Source organism: Rhinatrema bivittatum, chromosome 4 (genome assembly GCF_901001135.1).
Source record: "Rhinatrema bivittatum chromosome 4, aRhiBiv1.1, whole genome shotgun sequence".
Lineage (NCBI taxonomy): Eukaryota > Metazoa > Chordata > Amphibia > Gymnophiona > Rhinatrematidae > Rhinatrema > Rhinatrema bivittatum.
Window position 1 is genome coordinate 481,276,519 of NC_042618.1, and position 18,295 is coordinate 481,294,813.

The following is an 18,295-nucleotide window of genomic DNA, read 5'->3' on the forward strand; positions in this document are numbered from 1 at the left end:
TGCGCAACTACCATCAACTGCTATGAGGTCTATGTTACCACCTCCATCAGAGAAAAGACCTCTCTCGACGTCGAGACCAACACAAATACCATCGACACCCATACCTATGGATGACGATGAGGTCCATGACCTACCATCTCTACAGCGTCTACTTCAGAGATATCAAGATGTCATCGACACCTTACCCAAAAAACCTGATAAACAGGGTTTTCCATCTACTCCAGGTGAAGAACCATTGCCAGGTCCATCAGGTCTGCATTTTCCAAAAAGATCCACTCACAGACAAGAGGAAGAGGAATCCTGGGGCAGCCAAGATACAGAATCCTCTTCAGAGGATTTCATGTCGGATCCCTCCCCTCCTGACTCCAGAAAGAAGTCTCCACCTGAAGATCTGTCATTTTCAAATTTTATACAGGACATGGCAGACACCATCCCCTTTAAGTTGGAAGCGGAACAGGACTCTAGGCAACATACTTCAGAGGTCCTGCAATTTGTGGATCCCCCAAAACAAGTTTTAGCAATCCCAATCCACGAAGTACTGTTAGACTTACAGTACCGAATCTGGGAACACCCATCTACAGTGCCAGCTATAAACAAAAGAGTGGATTCATCATATTTGGTACAATCAACTCCAGGGTACCAGAAAGCTCAACTACCACATCAATCTGTGGTAGTTGAATCTGCGCAGAAAAAATCAAAAAGAATCTGGCCTCATTCCTCCAACCCACCTGGCAAGGATCATCGCTTCCTTGATTCCTTAGGAAGGAAGATTTATCAATCTTCAATGTTAAACTCCAGAATCTCTGCATACCAGCTGTACATGACACAGTATCAGAGAAATTTATGGAAGCAGATGGAGGAACTCACCAACTCACTGCCTGAACAGCTTCAAGAATTTGCACAAGCCATTATACATAAAGGCCTGGAAGCAGGTAAACATGAAGTAAGGGCAGCCTATGATAGTTTTGATACTGCCTCCAGAACTGCAGCTGTGGGCATCTCTGCACGAAGATATGCATGGCTTAAGGCCTCTGACCTCAGGCCTGAGGTCCAAGAAAAGTTGGTTGATCTTCCATGCAAGGGAGACAACCTATTTGGAGAAAAAGTTCGAGGCAGTCCAGCAGTTGAAGGAACACACAGAGACTTTACCTCAGTTGTCTCAGATGCCTCAGGATCCTTCCTCACAGCCTCCTCGTCGACCTCCTCGGAGAGAAACAAGGAGGCCTTACTATAGACCGCGCAGATACTACTCCCAGACATCAAGGGGTAGATCCACCAGGCCTCAGCAGCAACGTGCCCAAACTAGACAGCCTAGGGCACCCCGTCCTCAACCACCACCTCAGACGGGCCCTGCTACTGGGTTTTGAGATACAGCCCAGAGAACAAACCACTCCTTTAAATCCTCACACACAACTTCCAGTGGGAGGAAGGGTATCCCACTTCTACACTCACTGGGAAACAATAACAGACCAATGGGTGCTCTCTATAATTGCTCAAGGATACAAACTAAATTTCCTGTCAATTCCACCAGAATTTCCACCGAGAGCTACCCCACAACAAGAGTCTCAACTAATTCTTCTTCAAACAGAATTATCCACCCTTCTGAAAATCAGGGCAATTCAGTTAGTGCCCCATTCTCAGAGGGGCAGAGTATTCTACTCCTGTTATTTCCTCATTCCAAAGAAAACAGGAGGCCTAAGACCCATCCTAGACCCCAAAAATCTCAACAAATTTCTAAAGAAGGAAAAATTCAGGATGGTTTCCTTAGGCACCATGCTTCCTCTTCTTCAAAAAGGAGATTGGCTTTGTTCTCTGGATTCTCCCTTTGAACCCATACATTCCACTTCCATAAAATTCCTTACATGGAAGACTATTTTCCTCATAGCCATTACATCAGCTAGAAGGGTGAGTGAGTTACAAGCACTTGTCACATATGAACCTTTTACTAAGTTCTTACATGACAGGGTGGTTCTCCGTACTCATCCTAAATTCCTTCCTAAGGTAGTTACGGAATTCCACTTAAACCAATCAATAGTCTTACCCACATTCTTTCCACGGCCTCACTCTCATCAAGGAGAAAGGGCCTTACATACCTTGGACTGTAAACGTGCTTTATCCTTTTATCTCAACCGTACTGCAGTCCACAGGAAATCCAATCAGCTTTTTGTTTCCTATGATCCAAACAAACCTGGTAACCCAGTGGGGAAACATACTCTATCCAACTGGCTAGCAGATTGCATACAATTTTGTTATGAACAAGCAGGCCTTCCTCTCCAAGGGCGAGTAAAAGCACACTCAGTAAGAGCAATGTCAACCTCAGTAGCACACTATCGTTCAGTGCCAATCCTTGACATATGCAAGGCAGCAACATGGAGTTCTCTTCACACCTTTGCAGCTCATTTCTGTTTGGACAAGGAGGGAAGACATGATTCAACCTATGGACAATCTGTCTTAAAGAACTTGTTTCCAGTTTAATCCCAACTCCTTCTACATCCAACCTGCTGTGATCTTCGTCTGACTCATTTAACAACAATACTTCACTGTTGCCTTCATAAAAAATGACTCAGACTCTAGCTCGCTATTCACCCATATGTGAGGACTAGCATCCTGCTTGTCCTGGGATAAAGCAAAATTGCTTACCTTGTAATAGGTGTTATCCCAGGACAGCAGGATGTAGTCCTCACGAAACCCACCCGCCACCCCGCGGAGTTGGGCCTCAGACTTTTATTATTTTATTTTTTGCTAACGCTTTCTGCTATATAACAGACTGAAGAGAGACACCTGTGGCAGAGAATATCATAGCATGCTGGGCATGCTCAGTGGCCTCACAGGGCCAGTCAAAAGTTTCTAGAAACTTTGACAAAGTTTTCCCGCCTGGGCTCCGTTCGGTGACGTCACCCGTATGTGAGGACTACATCCTGCTGTCCTGGGATAACACCTATTACAAGGTAAGCAATTTTGCTTTATCAGAAAAATTTAAACTTGAAACAGGAGTACCTCAGGGTTCAGCGCTGTCTGCTACCCTCTTTAACATATATATGCTACCCTTATGTCATCTGCTGGCAGGCCTAGAGATAATACATTACATTTATGCAGACGACATTCAATTAATTCTACCAATAGACACAATTGAAAAAACATTAAGTCTAGCTAACATGTACCTAGACATAATTAAACAACTACTAAACCAGATGGAACTGGTTATCAACATTGACAAAACTGAATTCCTTCACCTTGAGAGAAAACATACTAAAATCATTCAAACACCGATAACCCTAAGAAATAACCAAAAAATTGAGCTAGCCGAAAAAGTAAGGAATCTGGGAGTAATAATGGACCCAAAAATCAACCTGAAGCAACACATCTATAAAAGTAAGAGAAGGCTACGCAAAACTTATGGTCCTCAGAAGATTGAAACCATTACTCACACCTGCCCACTTCAGAACAGTATTGCAAACACTTATCTTTTCTAGCACTGACTACTGCAACGCACTCTTACTAGGACTCCCAAGCACATCGATACGACCACTCCAGATACTTCAAAATACTGCAGCCAGAATACTAACGGGAAAAAAGAGGAGGGACCATATAACCGAAACTCTAGCAGACTTACATTGGTTACCCATCGAATACAGGATAAAATACAAAGCCTTATGCACCATACACAAACTAATATATGATAAAGAAGCAGACTGGCTAAACACAGCCTTACGAGTACACATTCCACAAAGAAACCTCCACTCAGCAAACAAAAGCACTACTAACAATCCCTTCAGTAAAGTCAGCAAAATTAACCCAAGTGAGAGAAAGGGCTTTATCATTGGCTGGGCCCATACTATGGAACACGATGCCACCCGAACTCAGATTGCAGAATAATCTCAAAACTTTTAAGAAAAATTTAAAAACATGGCTCTTTAAAAAAGCCTTCACTAAAGAGTGTGGAGGGTAGAGAATGAAAGTACAAGGTAATGCAGATGAGAATGAATTTAATCAATCCTACTTTTAAGAAGTAATATTTCAAAGCGATAGTAACTCAATAATATACCTGGACTTGACCATCATTACTCAAATAATGATTTTATTTATGAAATTGTAACCGAACTTTATTGGCACCTGTTAGAATGTAAGATATCCCACATTTACTTACCTTAGTCTATGTGCCTATTTGTAAACCGTTGCGATGGTATATAACTTAGCGACGGTATAGAAAAGTTTTTAAATAAATAAATAAACATCAGTAAAATATACTGCCAATGACATTTCTGCATAAATTTAGATACACCAGGAAAAGCCTGCACTTTAGAAATAAGTCATACGTTTAAAAAGCATATGAGGGATTCCCATCTCTAACTTGGTCAAGGTCAAAATTAACAAGGTTACAGAGAGGAATGTGACGTCATCAACCAGCATGGATGTCTAGCCCTACTTCTCTCCCTCCCATGGCAGCAACCTTGACCTTATCTTCACAAATTCCAACCTCATTCCACTTTCACCCCCTCTATGCCTCCCGGTTCCATGGTCAGACCATTTCATGATCACCTCCACCATCAGGTCATTGACAGGATCTTCTGCACCCCTTCAGGCAACCACTCTGTACTACAGGAAACCATGTCCTTCAGAAGACCTCGGCAATTCTCTAATCAAAGAACTTCCTAACCTGGATCTATCTAACCCCAATTCTGCTATTACCTCCTGGCAAAGTATTACTGAAACGATAGCCAATAACTTATGCCCACTGTCAAAAAAAACCATAAATCCTTCTCAAAAAAAACAAGCAGCCATGGTTCTCTAATGAGCTCCGTACCCTGAAGCAAAACCTAAGACAGAAAAAGAATGGAGGAAGAATCCCAATCCCCATTCTCTAACCATATACAAAGCCGCCCTCCACCATTACAGAACGACAATGCTTCGAACAAAAAGAGATTTCTATGCCCACCGTATCCACGATATGATATTCGACGCAAAGGCTCTTTTCTCGTACATATCGGAACTCACCAAAACTGCTCTCCCTACTATCCCAGACAATACAGCCCAATCGAAGGCCAACGATCTGGCCTTATTCTTTCAGAACAAAATCTCAAACACCCTGGCTAGATTACCTACCAGCCAAAACTCACTGTTTCTGGATACCCTCCACCTACCAAACACAGACATAAGCTTGGAATCCTTTGATCCTACTCACACTATAGAGGTGGAAAATCTGATAAAAAGAATGAAACCTTCGACCCACCCTCTGGACCAAATTCCCTCCAAATTTCTGATTGGCATACCAGAGCCATTCTGTTCTCCAAGATTGACTATTTTTATTTTATTTATTTAGCACTTTTATATACCGACTTTCCAATAACAGAGTTACTGATCAATTCGGTTTACATTCTAAACAGAAACATTGACAAGTTAATGTCTTACAATGAACAGGTAGCAGGAACTTGGATACAGATATATGGGGTTAATAACATAACGTAAATGCTACGGAGCCAAATGTAGGCTAAATAAATAGGTGATAGGTATAAGGCTGGGTATTTGATTTTTTTAGACTGCCAAGGATTCATAGATGACCTGAGAGTTCTTTGGGGGGTAATAGAGAGTACTAGAGATGATTTATATAGTTCTCTAGGGGGGTTACCAAAGAAGGGATCCTTGGCAGGGAAAGTTCCGCAGACTGATGATTATCAGAAAGCTTGGTTGAATAACCAGGTCTTAAGTCTTTTTTTAAATGTAGTGGGGAATTGCACTGATCTGAGGTCTGACGGGAGAGCGTTCCAGAGTTTGGGACCGGCTGTAGAGAAGGCTCTTTTGCTTAATGCTGACTTCATCGGTGGAATCTGAAGGTTGTTTCTGTAGGCTTGTCTCACTGGTCTGGTAGAGGTGTGGAGTTTGAGAGGGATTTTGAGCTCGAGTGGGGCGATGTTATGTAGTGCCTTGTGGATTGATGAGAGCCTTTTGAAGAGTATTCTGAATTTGACGGGAAGCCAGTGTAGGCTTTTTAAAATGGGTGAGATGTGTTCTCTTTTGTTAGTCTTGGTTAGGATCCTTGCTGAAGCATTTTACTACATCTGAAGAGGTTTTATGGCGTTAGCAGGGAGGCCCAGTAGGAGTGAATTGCAGTAATCTATTTTAGTAAGAATGATTGCCTGTTGAACTAATCGGAAATCTTGAAAATGGAGGAGAGGTCTCAGTCTTTTTAAGACTTGTAATTTGAAGAATCCATCCTTTACGATCTTGATGAGAGATCTGTAGTTCATTTGGTTATCTAGTATAACTCCTAGATTTCTGACTTGTGGTGACAATATTAATTGAGAAGATAGGTTGGTAATTGGGTGTGTGTAGGTTTCGTCTTGGGAGATGAGGAGGTATTCTGTTTTGTTTTGATTGAGGATCAGATTGAGGCTTGTGAGCATGTTGTTGATGGCTTGTTGGCATGAGTTCCAGAAGTCCAGAGTTTTTTGGAGAGATTCGGTAATTGGAATCAGTATCTGAACATCGTCTGCGTATAAGTAGTAGATAAGATTTAGGTTGAGGAGGAGCTGGCAGAGTGGGAGCAGGTATATATTGAATAAGGTTGGTGAGAGTGAAGATCCTTGTGGGACTCCCAAGTTGCAGGTGACTGGTTGAGATTCCTCCTTGTTGACCTTGACTTTATAATGTCTGTTCTGTAGGAATGATTTGAACCAGTTGAGGGCCACATCTCTAATACCAATGTCTGACAGACGATCTATTAAAGTGTTATGATTTACCGTGTCAAATGCTGCAGTTAGGTCTAGGAGGATGAGAAGACAAGGCTGTCTTTTTTCAAGATTCAGTAAGATGGAGTCCGTTAATGAGATTAGGAGGGTTTCCGTGCTTCGAGATTTGCGGAAGCCGAACTGCGATGGGGAGAGGATGTTGTTATTGTTTAGGTATTCTGTTAGTTGTTTATTTGCAACTCGTTCCAAGATTTTTGTGATGACTACTGCAATTCCATCTTGCAAGGTCTCCCGGCTTCTACTATAAACCCCTCCAGTTGCTCCAAAATGCAGCGGCGAGAATTTTGACGAATACCAATCGGAGAGCGCATATCTCTCCCATTCTAAAAGATCTTCACTGGCTCCCAGTAAACTTCAGGATTCTCCATAAATCACTGACAATTATCCACAAAAATATTCACCATCAGACCCCACTTGATCTTCTACACCCTCTCAAATTGCACTCTATGGCCAGACCCTTAAGGGATGCCTACAAGGGATCCTTACATGTTCCTCCAATCAAAATTGTACACCACTCAAATATCAGAGACAGGACATTCTTTATCACAGGTCCCTCCATCTGGAACGCCATGCCTCCGGACCTCAGGCAGGAAACTTGTCTACTAACTTTCAAAAAGAAACTAAAGACATGGCTGTTCTGCCGAGCCTTCCCCGCCACTAGCCCAACAGCCTGACTTAGAACTGTTCCATCACTTATGTAAATAAACAAATGCTAATTACGCTCACAAGTTATCATGAGGTCGGCTCCTTGCCTCCCTCCCATACTCTATTGTATATAGTACTTTATCTTCGTTCTCCCTCTCTTTTTTCCTACTCCCAGTTAAGGCATCCTTGTTATAATGTAACTTTATGCTCCTTTTAAATTGTCTCTTGTTGATTGGTTGGTTATAGTTACTGCTTAGTTCGATATAAACAGAGTTGATTTGATTTGTATCAAGAAAGTCGGTATATAAAAGCCTTTAATAAATAAATAAATAAAATAAACTATAAACTTTTTTGTGTAGAATCTCATCCTGCTGCTCCCAGAACTACAGCATAGGAAGAACTTTAGAGGTTATGGCCAGTAAAAAAAACAAAAACAAAAAACAACGGTGGACCTCGCTTGCTTATTCCTATGATGCCGACGGATCCAGGTATGCGGCCCTGGGTAAAGAAACCCTTAGGACCACATGTGGAGGCCCAATCAGATCCTGGTATACTGGTGGAGACGATTAATGGTGCAGCGGTGAACTCCCTCACTAAACAGGACTTTGATAAATGGTTCACGGAAATTAAATCTGATATCCGATCACTCAGAAGATGTAAATACTAATTTGGAAGGCATCCGGCAGGACATGCGAGACTTAGGCAGCAGGGTGGAGGACACTGAAGGGATAGTAGAAGGACAGGTTTTGAAGATGGCAGCGCTTGCCACAGAAGTCCAAAAAATACAGAACCAGCATGAGGATATTCAATTAAAATTGGAGGACCTTGAGAACAGGTCCAGACGCTCTAACATAAGGATCAGGGGCTTACCGGAGCAGCCTGAGTATTCAAATGCTATGGATGTATCCAGGAAAATGTGCTGCCCTTCTATCCTCAGCCCCTGAAGCGGGGGAGAAACCAAGGCACACAGAGGTGGTTACAGAACGAGCTCATCGTGCATTGGGGGCAGCCCCCCGTAGTGCCCTAAAGATCTTATCTGCCTTCACAGTTATTTAATTAAAGAAGATATTATGCGCAGTGCACGACGAGTGTCACCCTTCAGCTGGGAGGGACACGAACTACAAATATATAACTATCTAGCCCCGGCCATACGACGACGAAGGGAGGTGCAATCCCTGACTGCAGTCCTTCGGAACGAAGGTATACGATATCGATGGGTCTTTCCTTGGGGCCTTACCTTTACTCTGTAAGGAGTTACATCTCTGGTGAAATCAATGGCAGAAGCCATACCCCTTCTACAAGCGGCTGGCATCGAGATTACTTCTCTAGATAAAGCACAGCAGAAAGCTTCTGCTCCTAGCCAGCCGCAATGGCAACGCATGGGTAAGGGCAGCCGACGTCTTACCCGAAATTTGGAGAGTCAGCCCAGGGCTACACGGGGAGCGCCATCTTGAGGAGAACATAGCCCGGATGGCAGAGGGTGAAGTTTCGACACGCGTCACTTCAAATCGACAACAGAGAGCAAGGCATTGATTGACATGTCATGGGGACTCAGGACTGCTTCATCGAACCCAGATTGAGGAACCCTGGAAAGCTTGGGATTCGCCCCAGGAAGCAGTGCTGATGACTGTTCTATTTACTAGCGGTTTGGATTTTTGTAATGTTGAATTATTATTGGTATTTACTGTTTGCTAAGTCTTCAAATGTTCAAAGTTAACTTACTATGGGGTCTATAAAATCGCCACACCCGTTTAAAGCAGTGGGATGGGTTAAGTTAGGCTGTGGGGGAGGGAGGAGAGCTATCCTCCGTGGTTTAGGGGCTCACCGTTCTGGTGGGTGATCGGATCAGAGGGGAGGGGAAACGGGAGGGGGTGGGGAGCGGGAAGGAATGGTGGGAGGGGAGGGAAGTTGGAAAAGGGTACAAGAGATTGGGGGGGTGGAGGGGAGGGGGGATGAGTGACTAAGTGGTACATATACTATCTGTTGACATATCTAGGGGTCCCGAGGAACACACAATAGTGGGACGACCCAGAGGTGGGAATGAATCTGAGGAAACGTTTAGAGCTACGGTGTGACTTAGGATTTCTTATTTGGACTATGCTGGGCTTGGGTGTTCACTATGTCTATGGGTGAGGTACACTGCATTATCTTTAATGTTAAAGGGTTAAACTCCCTGTTTAAACAGAAGCTGTTGTTTAAGGAGCTAACGAGACTCTCTGCATTGATAGTTTTCTTCAGGAAACTCGCCTCCATCGCTGTCATGAAAGAGTCATGGTCTTAAAGAGGTATCCCCTTCCAGCCACAAATTAAAGGAGATAAAATGGAGTGGGAATCCTCTTTGTACAAGGGATTATTGGTACAAGTCTCTAAGTCATATGCAGACCCTCAAGGCCGTTTTCTCCTCCTTAAAGTCATAATTCATGATCGGGAACTGGTGTTAGTGAATGTTTATTGCAGACCCACTCAGCAAAGGGAGACTACAGAAAAAGTACTAAATCAAACCAACCACTTTCCTGGGCAGCATATAATTGTGGCGGGAGATTTTAATATCGCCCTCTCCCCATCCCTAGATACTTCTGCACAGACCATTTCAGGGTCACATGGAGTGCGTAAGGCCATGAAACATTTTATGGAGACCAGCAATGTGGTAGATATTTGGAGGCTGTATTTTCCCCACAGTCGAAATTATTCCTTTTATTCACATGCCCACAACTCATATACCAGAATTGATTATTTTCTCATAACTAAGGATCTTGGGGGAGATACATCCAGGGTAGATATCGAGCCTATCACCTGGTCAGACCATGCCCCAGTTAGTTGGGCAGTGAATCTGACATCAGCAGATACTGGAAGGAAATTCTGGAGGCTCAATGATTCATTACTGCATGAGCCAAAATATTTTGATCGTATCACTGAAGTGATTGAGACCTATCTTCTCCTTAATGGGCACAAAGAGGTCTCTCCTATTGCACAATGGGGAGGGCCTGAAAGTCCTATGAGGCTATTTTATTAGTATAGCCTATCATTAAAAAGCAGAAACGGGCCAAGAAAGCAATTCTATTACAAGAGTTGAGGGATTTAGAAGGACGACAGGGGAAACCGGGGTCCTTTCCAGTTCGATTAGTAACTCAAAAGCGGGAAGAGATTGCAGCCCTAGATGCGGCGGACATAGCCTTTTCCTTAGATATCCTCAAACAGCGGCACTATGAATTTGGCGACAAGCATAGTAAACGTCTGGCCAGATGCCTACAGATAAAAAGAAATAGAGAAATGATATATCGCATTAAGGCTAAACAGGAAACGATGCTATTGCAACAACCGGAGATCAGGGCCAGGTTTCTGGAGTTCTATGAGGAGTTATATCAGCCGGAGGTGACTCCGAGGAAGAGATTGTGACTTTTTTGGATCCCATCCCTCTACCAGAGCTGTCAGTGGAGGGCCAACACCAATTAGACAAGCCGATATCCCTATTTGAGATCGATTGGGCTATCAAGGATTTAAAGTCCGGGAAGTCACCAGGCTTAGATGGGTTCATGCCTCTTTTTTATAAAAAATTCAGAGACTTATTACGGGGCCCATTAGTAGCCATGCTTAATAAATTGAGGGAAGGTGCAACACTCCTCCCGCATGGGAATATGGTAGGGATTATGCTTATTCCCAAGCCGGGAAAGGACCCCTAATAGCTGCGCCTCATACCGACCTATCTCACTCATAAATGTTGATTTAAAAATCTTGGCCAAAATTTTAGCGTTTCGATTGAGTGGTTATATAGACACTTATTCATGTTGATCAAGCAGGCTTTCTGCCAGGTAGGGCGACATCTGATAATATCCTAAAGATAATGGATTTAATACACATCGCTAAATCCACTAATGCCCCGGCGGTGTTTATGACCCTAGTCGCTGACAAAGCATTTGATAGAGTTTACTGGCCCTATCTATTTGCTGTTTTGCGGAAGATGGGTCTGGGGGGCCCTTTCGCAGTTTGGATTCAGGCGCTCTATCGTGAGCCGTCTGCATATATTAAGATAAATCATGGCTATTCAGCGCCTTTTCAAATTCGGAGGGGTACAAGGCAGGGCTGCCCACTTTCATCGCTTCTCTTTGCTCTTAGCCTAGAACCCTTGGCGGAGTGGATTAGGAGGGAAAGAGAGGTATATGGGATCCAGTCTGGCAGAGAGAGACACAAAATTACTCTCTATGCAGATGTTATCTTGTCTCTCTTTCAGCCTATGACTTCCATGCATAGGGTCTTATCTATGCTGGAACTATATGGAAGAGTGTCGGGATTCCAGGTTAATCTCGATAAATCGGAAATTCTCCCTGTGCACTTTACTGAGAACCTGATGAGGAAAGGTAAGAGTGAGCTCCTATTCCGGTGGACCCCAGGTCCTTTACGGTATCTGGGGGTTAATCATAGTTTGGATTCCTCTCAATTAGTATCTCTAAACTATAAACCTCTGATTCGCAACTGGATGGGCGATATGGACAGATGGGAATGCCTACTTTTTTCATGGTTTGGCAGGGTGGCCGCGATTAAGATGAATCTTTTACCAAAAATTGGCTATCTATTTCAGGTTTTGCCATGTCCCTTTCCTGTTGCGGACCTGAGACCTCTTCAGTGTAAAATGTTTGCCTTTATATGGCATAGAAGGACCCCCAAGGGTCTCCCGTCTGATTCTCAGCCAAACACATAGAGACGGAGGTTTGGGACTACCTTCCCTAGTACACTGTTATGCCGCAGCCCAATTAAAATTCATTGTCGATAGCCATGATTTACAAACGCCTAAACAATGGGTTGGGATTGAGAGCCAAATGATGGGCACGCCCATTCCGGCTTTATTCTGGCCAATGACCAGCACCCCCAGGGAATTGAAATCCTTTACTTTAAGCATCCAGACATCTCTGGTCTGGAAAAAATGGAAACACAAATTGATAGGCAACAAAAATGACTCTGCCCTGTCTCCAATCCAACACCTTCAGGATTTCGTTGAGGGACAGAAAAACCTGACGTTTAAGTGCTGGGAATCTCGGGGGTTAACACATTTAGGACAGCTTTGGTGCCAAGAGATGGTTCCCTTTTAGAGATGGTTCCCTTTTAGCATATGCCCAGCTGCGACACTTTTTGGGATCCCCAGGGCCCTGTTCCGATTTAAGCAGTCCACATTCGATGTTTGAAGGGTATTGCCTTTAGGCACGAAACTTTCGAAAAGGGATTTCTAAGCTTTACCGGTTATTGATACATACCACGGATGGGAGAGCAACCCATCTGTTGGCTTGGGACCGGGACCTGGGCCCTCACTGGGATCGCAATAACTGGGAGGTATGTTTTCAGGCTCTAGGCCAATTTTCAATGTCTGCATCCATGATGGAGAATAGATACAAACTTCTTTATCGCTGGCATTATTCCCCAGTGAGAGTGGCCAAATGGTGCCCAGGCCGCTCACCTAATTGCTGGCGACAGTGTTCCCAGGGAGGTACCTACTGGCATGTGTGGTGGCAATGTCCTAAGCTGCAGGGGTTTTGGAGTGCTTGTCGAGGATTGGTGGATAAAGTGTGGGGAGTTCAGGTTCCCCCTACAAGCAGAGTTCTGGTTACTTTGACTCCCCTATCCAGATCTAGATGATGAAAAACTAAAAATGCTTTATTATCTTACTACTGCTGCCAGACTAGTGATCGCCGCTCAGTGGAAATGTACGAACCCACCCTCACGCAGCTCTAAGGCAAATTAAGACAAATACGCTATATGGAGAAATTAACGGCCCAGAGGCGAGACACCATACGCAAATTTTAAAGGATGTGGACACCGCTGATTCAATACATAGCGCAGATGGAATAGCGTAACTGATAGTATGAGGAGGTTCTGAGAAATGGTGAGAGTCGGGGATTACTAGGGAAGAGTGGGAAATGGCAATTCTATATATGGATATCTGTTAACCTGAGGAAGATATTGCACTGGAACCGTTATGTATTTTATACTTGAGGCAACACAAAAGTTCTGTATTTGCCTATATGTTTGTACTGCTGTTCTCATCTCTAGCATACTGTTTTAATCTTTACATTATACTGGATAATAAAAAATTTTAAATATAAAAAAAAAATTACAAATGACTTATCTTTCCTCCTCCAAAGCCTGAGTCACATTCAGGCAAATAAACTCTAGACAAGAAGGGGAGGAGAATTCTCTGGGATCTTTTAAAAAAAAAAATCTCTAACATTTATTTCTTAAATAGATCAGCTGTTCGATGCCTAACCATATTCTCAAGTCTCAACTTTATCATGTAAAATTGAATTAGCTTTTATAAAACGTCTTCAGCTTTTTCCTGTTTTTCAGCCAAATCCAAATGCTTATTTACTTCCACCTGAATCTGTAATGTAACAATTTGATTCAAATTTTGAAATTGAGAGAAGATAAATATTGAAAATGAGACATTAGTTTCCAGAGCCACAGTGGCTTTCCAAATATTGTCCAAACTGACCACTCAAGGTTTAGCTATTGACACACCTGGAAATAACCAAAGACAATGTTTATTGCGCCTGTCTTATCTCCTTACAAACAGGTCGATACTGTAACGTGCGGTTGAAGATTTCCCGTCTGTAACGTGCTGGGAGCGCACAATTCGGACGCGCAAGGCGATAGTCTCCAGTTTCACGCGTCCTTAGCGCTTCTTAAAACAGACGCATAACCCTTTCCGCACGCAGCATGTATATGATATGTAAATGAACGAATTAGCTATATAATGAAGGAATTAGCTATTCCCCTCCGATACTGTGACACGCGCTCCAACTATCGCTTTTTTTCCCTGCCGATTTGCTGTGCGTTTAACCTGTTAGTTTATCGCCTACCCCTAGCCCTGCGTTAGAGGCAAGAGTAAGGGTAAGCGGCAAACTTTCCCCCAGCCCCCGCTCACCGGCCCTGGCCGCATCCATGGGTGCTGGTCTCCGGGGTAGCCCCAGTCCTCTCCCTCCTCCCGAAGCGAAAAAAAAAATCCAATGCGGCCCCACTTCGGCAGCCCCCCTTCAGCGGAGACGGCAGTGTAAAGCGAGACGGACCACGGCGGACCTTCGGCGGAGATGGCACTGTAAAGCGAGACAGACCGCAGCGCAAGGAGAGGAGGAGAGAGAAGACGCAACTTACTCCAGCCAGCCCTCCTCCGGACATCGGCGACGACCGCGGCTCCTGCCTCCAGCTGTCAGACAGACGCATCGCACGTGGGAAAGCGGCCCCTATGCGTGCAATTGGTTGCTCAAGACGTGACGTCACATGCCGTGACGCCAAACGTCGTGACGTCACGTCTTGAGCAGCCAATTGCACGCATAGGGGCCGCTTTCCCACGTGCGATGCGTCTGTCTGACAGCTGGAGGCTGGAGCCGCGGTCGTCGCCGATGTCCGGAGGGGGGGGGGGGGCTGCAAAAGTAAGTCGCTTTGTCGCTTTAAACTGCCTCCCCTCCTCCTGGAGCAAGGCTGCTTTTCGCGCCCTGCTTCGGGAGGAGAGGAGAAGGGACTACCGTAGCAGGCCCGAGCCTAGGATTGCCCGTCTCTCCCCTCGCTCTCTTGCTACTTTTTCGGTGTTTTGTTTTGTTTTTTTTGCTTCGGGAGGAGGGGACAGGACTGGGGCTGCACCGGAGACCGGACGGGGCCAGGGCAGGTGAGCGGGGGCTGGGGGAAAGTTTGCCGAGCATCAGGGAACATAACTGTCCACTTCCTGGTACCTGACATTTGAAATGACAGATACCAGCGCGGCCGTGAAGCGTTAGGCCCGCGAACCCAGGATACTGTATAGGCGCTCTATACAGTAAAATGGGTTGCGCGGGCCTAACGCTTGCCTAGGGCTTCGCAGCCGCGGCATGCATTTGCATGCAATTTGAAGAGAGTATCGAGCGGTAAGTGAAGAGAACTGTGCGTGCGGGGAACGAGGATGCGCCTGACACTGCCGCACTGTTTCTACCACGGCCTTAGAGTATCGATCTGAAAGATAGGCTCTCCCTCTGTACCAGTAGTTGGAGTCCAAATGATGCAGCCCCCATCTCCTGCAAACCTGCTTGCCTCCAACTTATGCTCCAAAAAGGCTCCACTCAAGGAGCAAAACTGCCACCGCACCCTCTGCCATGATATCCATGGAACCAAACACTGAGTAGGAACCCTCCTCCTCCTCTTGGGGTTAATGCTTCAACACTGGGCAATAAAAGTTGTGCTCCTGGGCCAAATCCATCAGAGTAGCTCTCTTTTCTGCAACAAGGAGAGCCAATGGCTTATTCCCCCATAGAACCCTTCAAAGGTTTCTAGCCAGAACATGTGTACAGTTTTTAATACCATCAGTTAAAAAAGGATTGAACTATAGTGTATTAAGAATTAGAATAGCTCTGTTTATATATCTTATATTTTGTGTGTGATTGTCATCTGCTGTCATGGCTCATGAAGTTATCTATTAGAATGAAGAGGAAAAGTTACTAAGATGTGTTACTCATGTCACGATGGAATACTAAAGTGCAAAATGTGTAAGGAGTGGATGGATGTAACACTAATGTTGCATCTTGAAAATTCTTTAAAAAAAAATACCTTGAGAAAACAAACTCTGTGTACAGGCTTGCTTTAGAAAATTTTTTAATTTTAATTAATTAGGGCAGTATATTCTGAGTTTAATGTTTTGTATGTTTTCCTTTCTTAGCGAGACCACATGATTTTTTTGATGCACAAACCCTGGATGCTATAAGACATCGAGCCATCTGCTTCAACCTCTCGGCTCAGATAGAGAGTAAAGGAAATGGTCACAGTGTTGTATTTCATAGCACCGTAAGTGTTATTTGTTTAGAAATATTACTGATAGCATATCTCAGGTATAATAACAATGGAAAGCATAAATTTAAAATAACTATATCAAAATGTGTAAACAAAAAATTAGGGACAGCCTTCAAACACAGCAGTTTGGATAAACAGTTTTCAAGCTGTATAGTGCAAACCAATGACACATCTGATTACTGGTGATAGTTCCCAAGCTATTATCACTAGCTCATAAATAATGATTGAATTAATATAAGTGTTTAAACTTGTGAGCAGTAGCACCAATCATCAAGGCTTCAACCTGAATTAGTATCTTCTAAGACTGATGCCTGGATACATAGTACCACTGCTCACAAGTTTCAAACTCGTGCTAGTTCAGCCAGTTTTCTTATAGGTTGTCATGTGTCCAGTATACATGCAAATAACTTTTTTCGTGGATAACTATAGTTGGGAGATATTTGAAATCATTTACCTGGTCAAGGTAACATTTAAAAATACTCTGATACAATCTTATCTTTTAAGATATGCAAACAAGTTCAATGCAGAACTAATAGAGCCTACTTTTCATGAGTATATATGAACTGGTAGATGTGGTGTATTTGGATTTTCAGAAGGCATTGGACAAAAGTCCCTTATGAGAGGCTTCTAAGAACTAAAAAGTCATGGGATAGGAGGTGAAGTCCTTTCGTGGATTACAAACTGGTTAAAAGACAGGAAACAGAGTAGGATTAAATTGTCTGTTCCTGTACGTACCCGGATCAGTCCAGACAGTGGGTTGAGCCTCCTTTCCAGCAGGTGGAGACAGACTAAAACTTGCAAGATGCCCTATATCAGGACAGAGCCTATCCTCTCACCCTTCAGTATTCGTCTATCTCCAGCAGGTGCAGCATCTCCCATTCGGTTCTCTGCTGTAGGCTAGTCAGCCTCTTTCTCTTTAGGCTCAAGCAAGTACTTCTTTTGGTTCTTGTTTAAAAAAAAAAAAGATCTCTGAAGGAAATTTCTGCCTTTAGTGCCTTTCTGTTTTTTGTGTGGGAGACGTCCCGGCTCAGGGGGGCTTGTCCCCTTTTGCAGGAGGGGGTTCCCTACATAGTCCTGAGTTCGTGGACGCTTCCAGGTGTGGGGACCGACGCTCTCTGGGCCTCGTTCCCCCCTCTGGCTGCCGAGAGGGTTTTGAACCCGCTGCTGCGCTCAGTAAAAAAAAAAAAAAAAAAGAGTTAAAAGGTGTTAAACTTTCAATAAGTTGCAGGTACTCACCTACCTCTAACTTATTTGCAGCAGTTGACCAGCTTTTTTATTTTTTTCTGGTCAGAGTAGGGCTAGAACCGGCAGTCAGAGAAGCAGAAGGCAGCAGGTTTCCCGTCTGCTCTCTCCTGCTGTGCAGGCTGTCAATCAAGCTTTCTTTCAACTTTTTTTCTTCAGCCGAGGTTTAGCTATGTCCCGGCTGACAGCCTGTCTTTCTTGTGGGCTGTCTTCTTTGCGTTTTTCGCGTCAGGGCCTCTGCACTGCTTGCCTGCCGGGTGGGGAAGGTCCCTCATCGGCAGGACAAGCAAATTTAGCCCGGGGCTTCACTCCTCCCGGCATGGCTAGGCCTTGCCCGGGAACAGCCGCCATCTTGGATTTTTCATCGGGGCTGATTTCAGTGCTCCCTGGGGCTGGGGGGGCCGGATTTTTTTTATTTAACCCCCGATTTGGCCCCCGCAGGTCCCCAGGAGGGGGGGGGGGTCCTGACCTTCCCTCGCCCCCATCCCCGGCAAATCCAGGGTCCCTTTTTCCGCGGATTTCATCGTCCTCATGCACAAATCTTATCTAGCTAGCCTGCATGAGCTTGGATGAAAGCCCCCCTTGCCCCCCCGCCAAAAATCCCTCGTTCAGCGCCGTTGACCACTGGACCGGCCGCGGAGCCTCAGGGACCAGTTTGGGTGCAGGTGGTCCCGGGGGTGTCCCCCCTCCCCCCCGGTGTCTCCCGGGTCCTCGGACCCCGCTGCTTCCTCGGATTCGGCGGATGTCCCCCCCTAGAGGGGGATGACCCCAGAGCCCTTCGTCTTTTTCGTAAGGAGGAGTTAGAGCCCCTCCTCCCTTTTGTTTTGGAGGAGCTGGGTCTGGAAAGTCCCTCCGTGGATAAT

The 18,295-nt window shown here is 44.7% G+C and overlaps 1 protein-coding gene across 4 annotated transcripts in view; it reads left to right on the top strand.

Annotated features, from left to right (window-relative positions):
- AEBP2 (AE binding protein 2) overlaps positions 1–18,295 on the top strand; it is a 213,089-nt gene that overhangs the window by 98,673 nt on the left and 96,121 nt on the right. For 3 of the 4 annotated variants that reach the window (XM_029597351.1, XM_029597353.1, XM_029597352.1), the window contains one exon: positions 16,060–16,184. In XM_029597351.1, the coding sequence (XP_029453211.1) occupies positions 16,060–16,184 (125 nt within the window). Of the gene's footprint in view, positions 1–7,750; positions 7,811–16,059; positions 16,185–18,295 lie in introns of those variants that run through there. The other variant, XM_029597354.1, reaches the window with a different exon arrangement.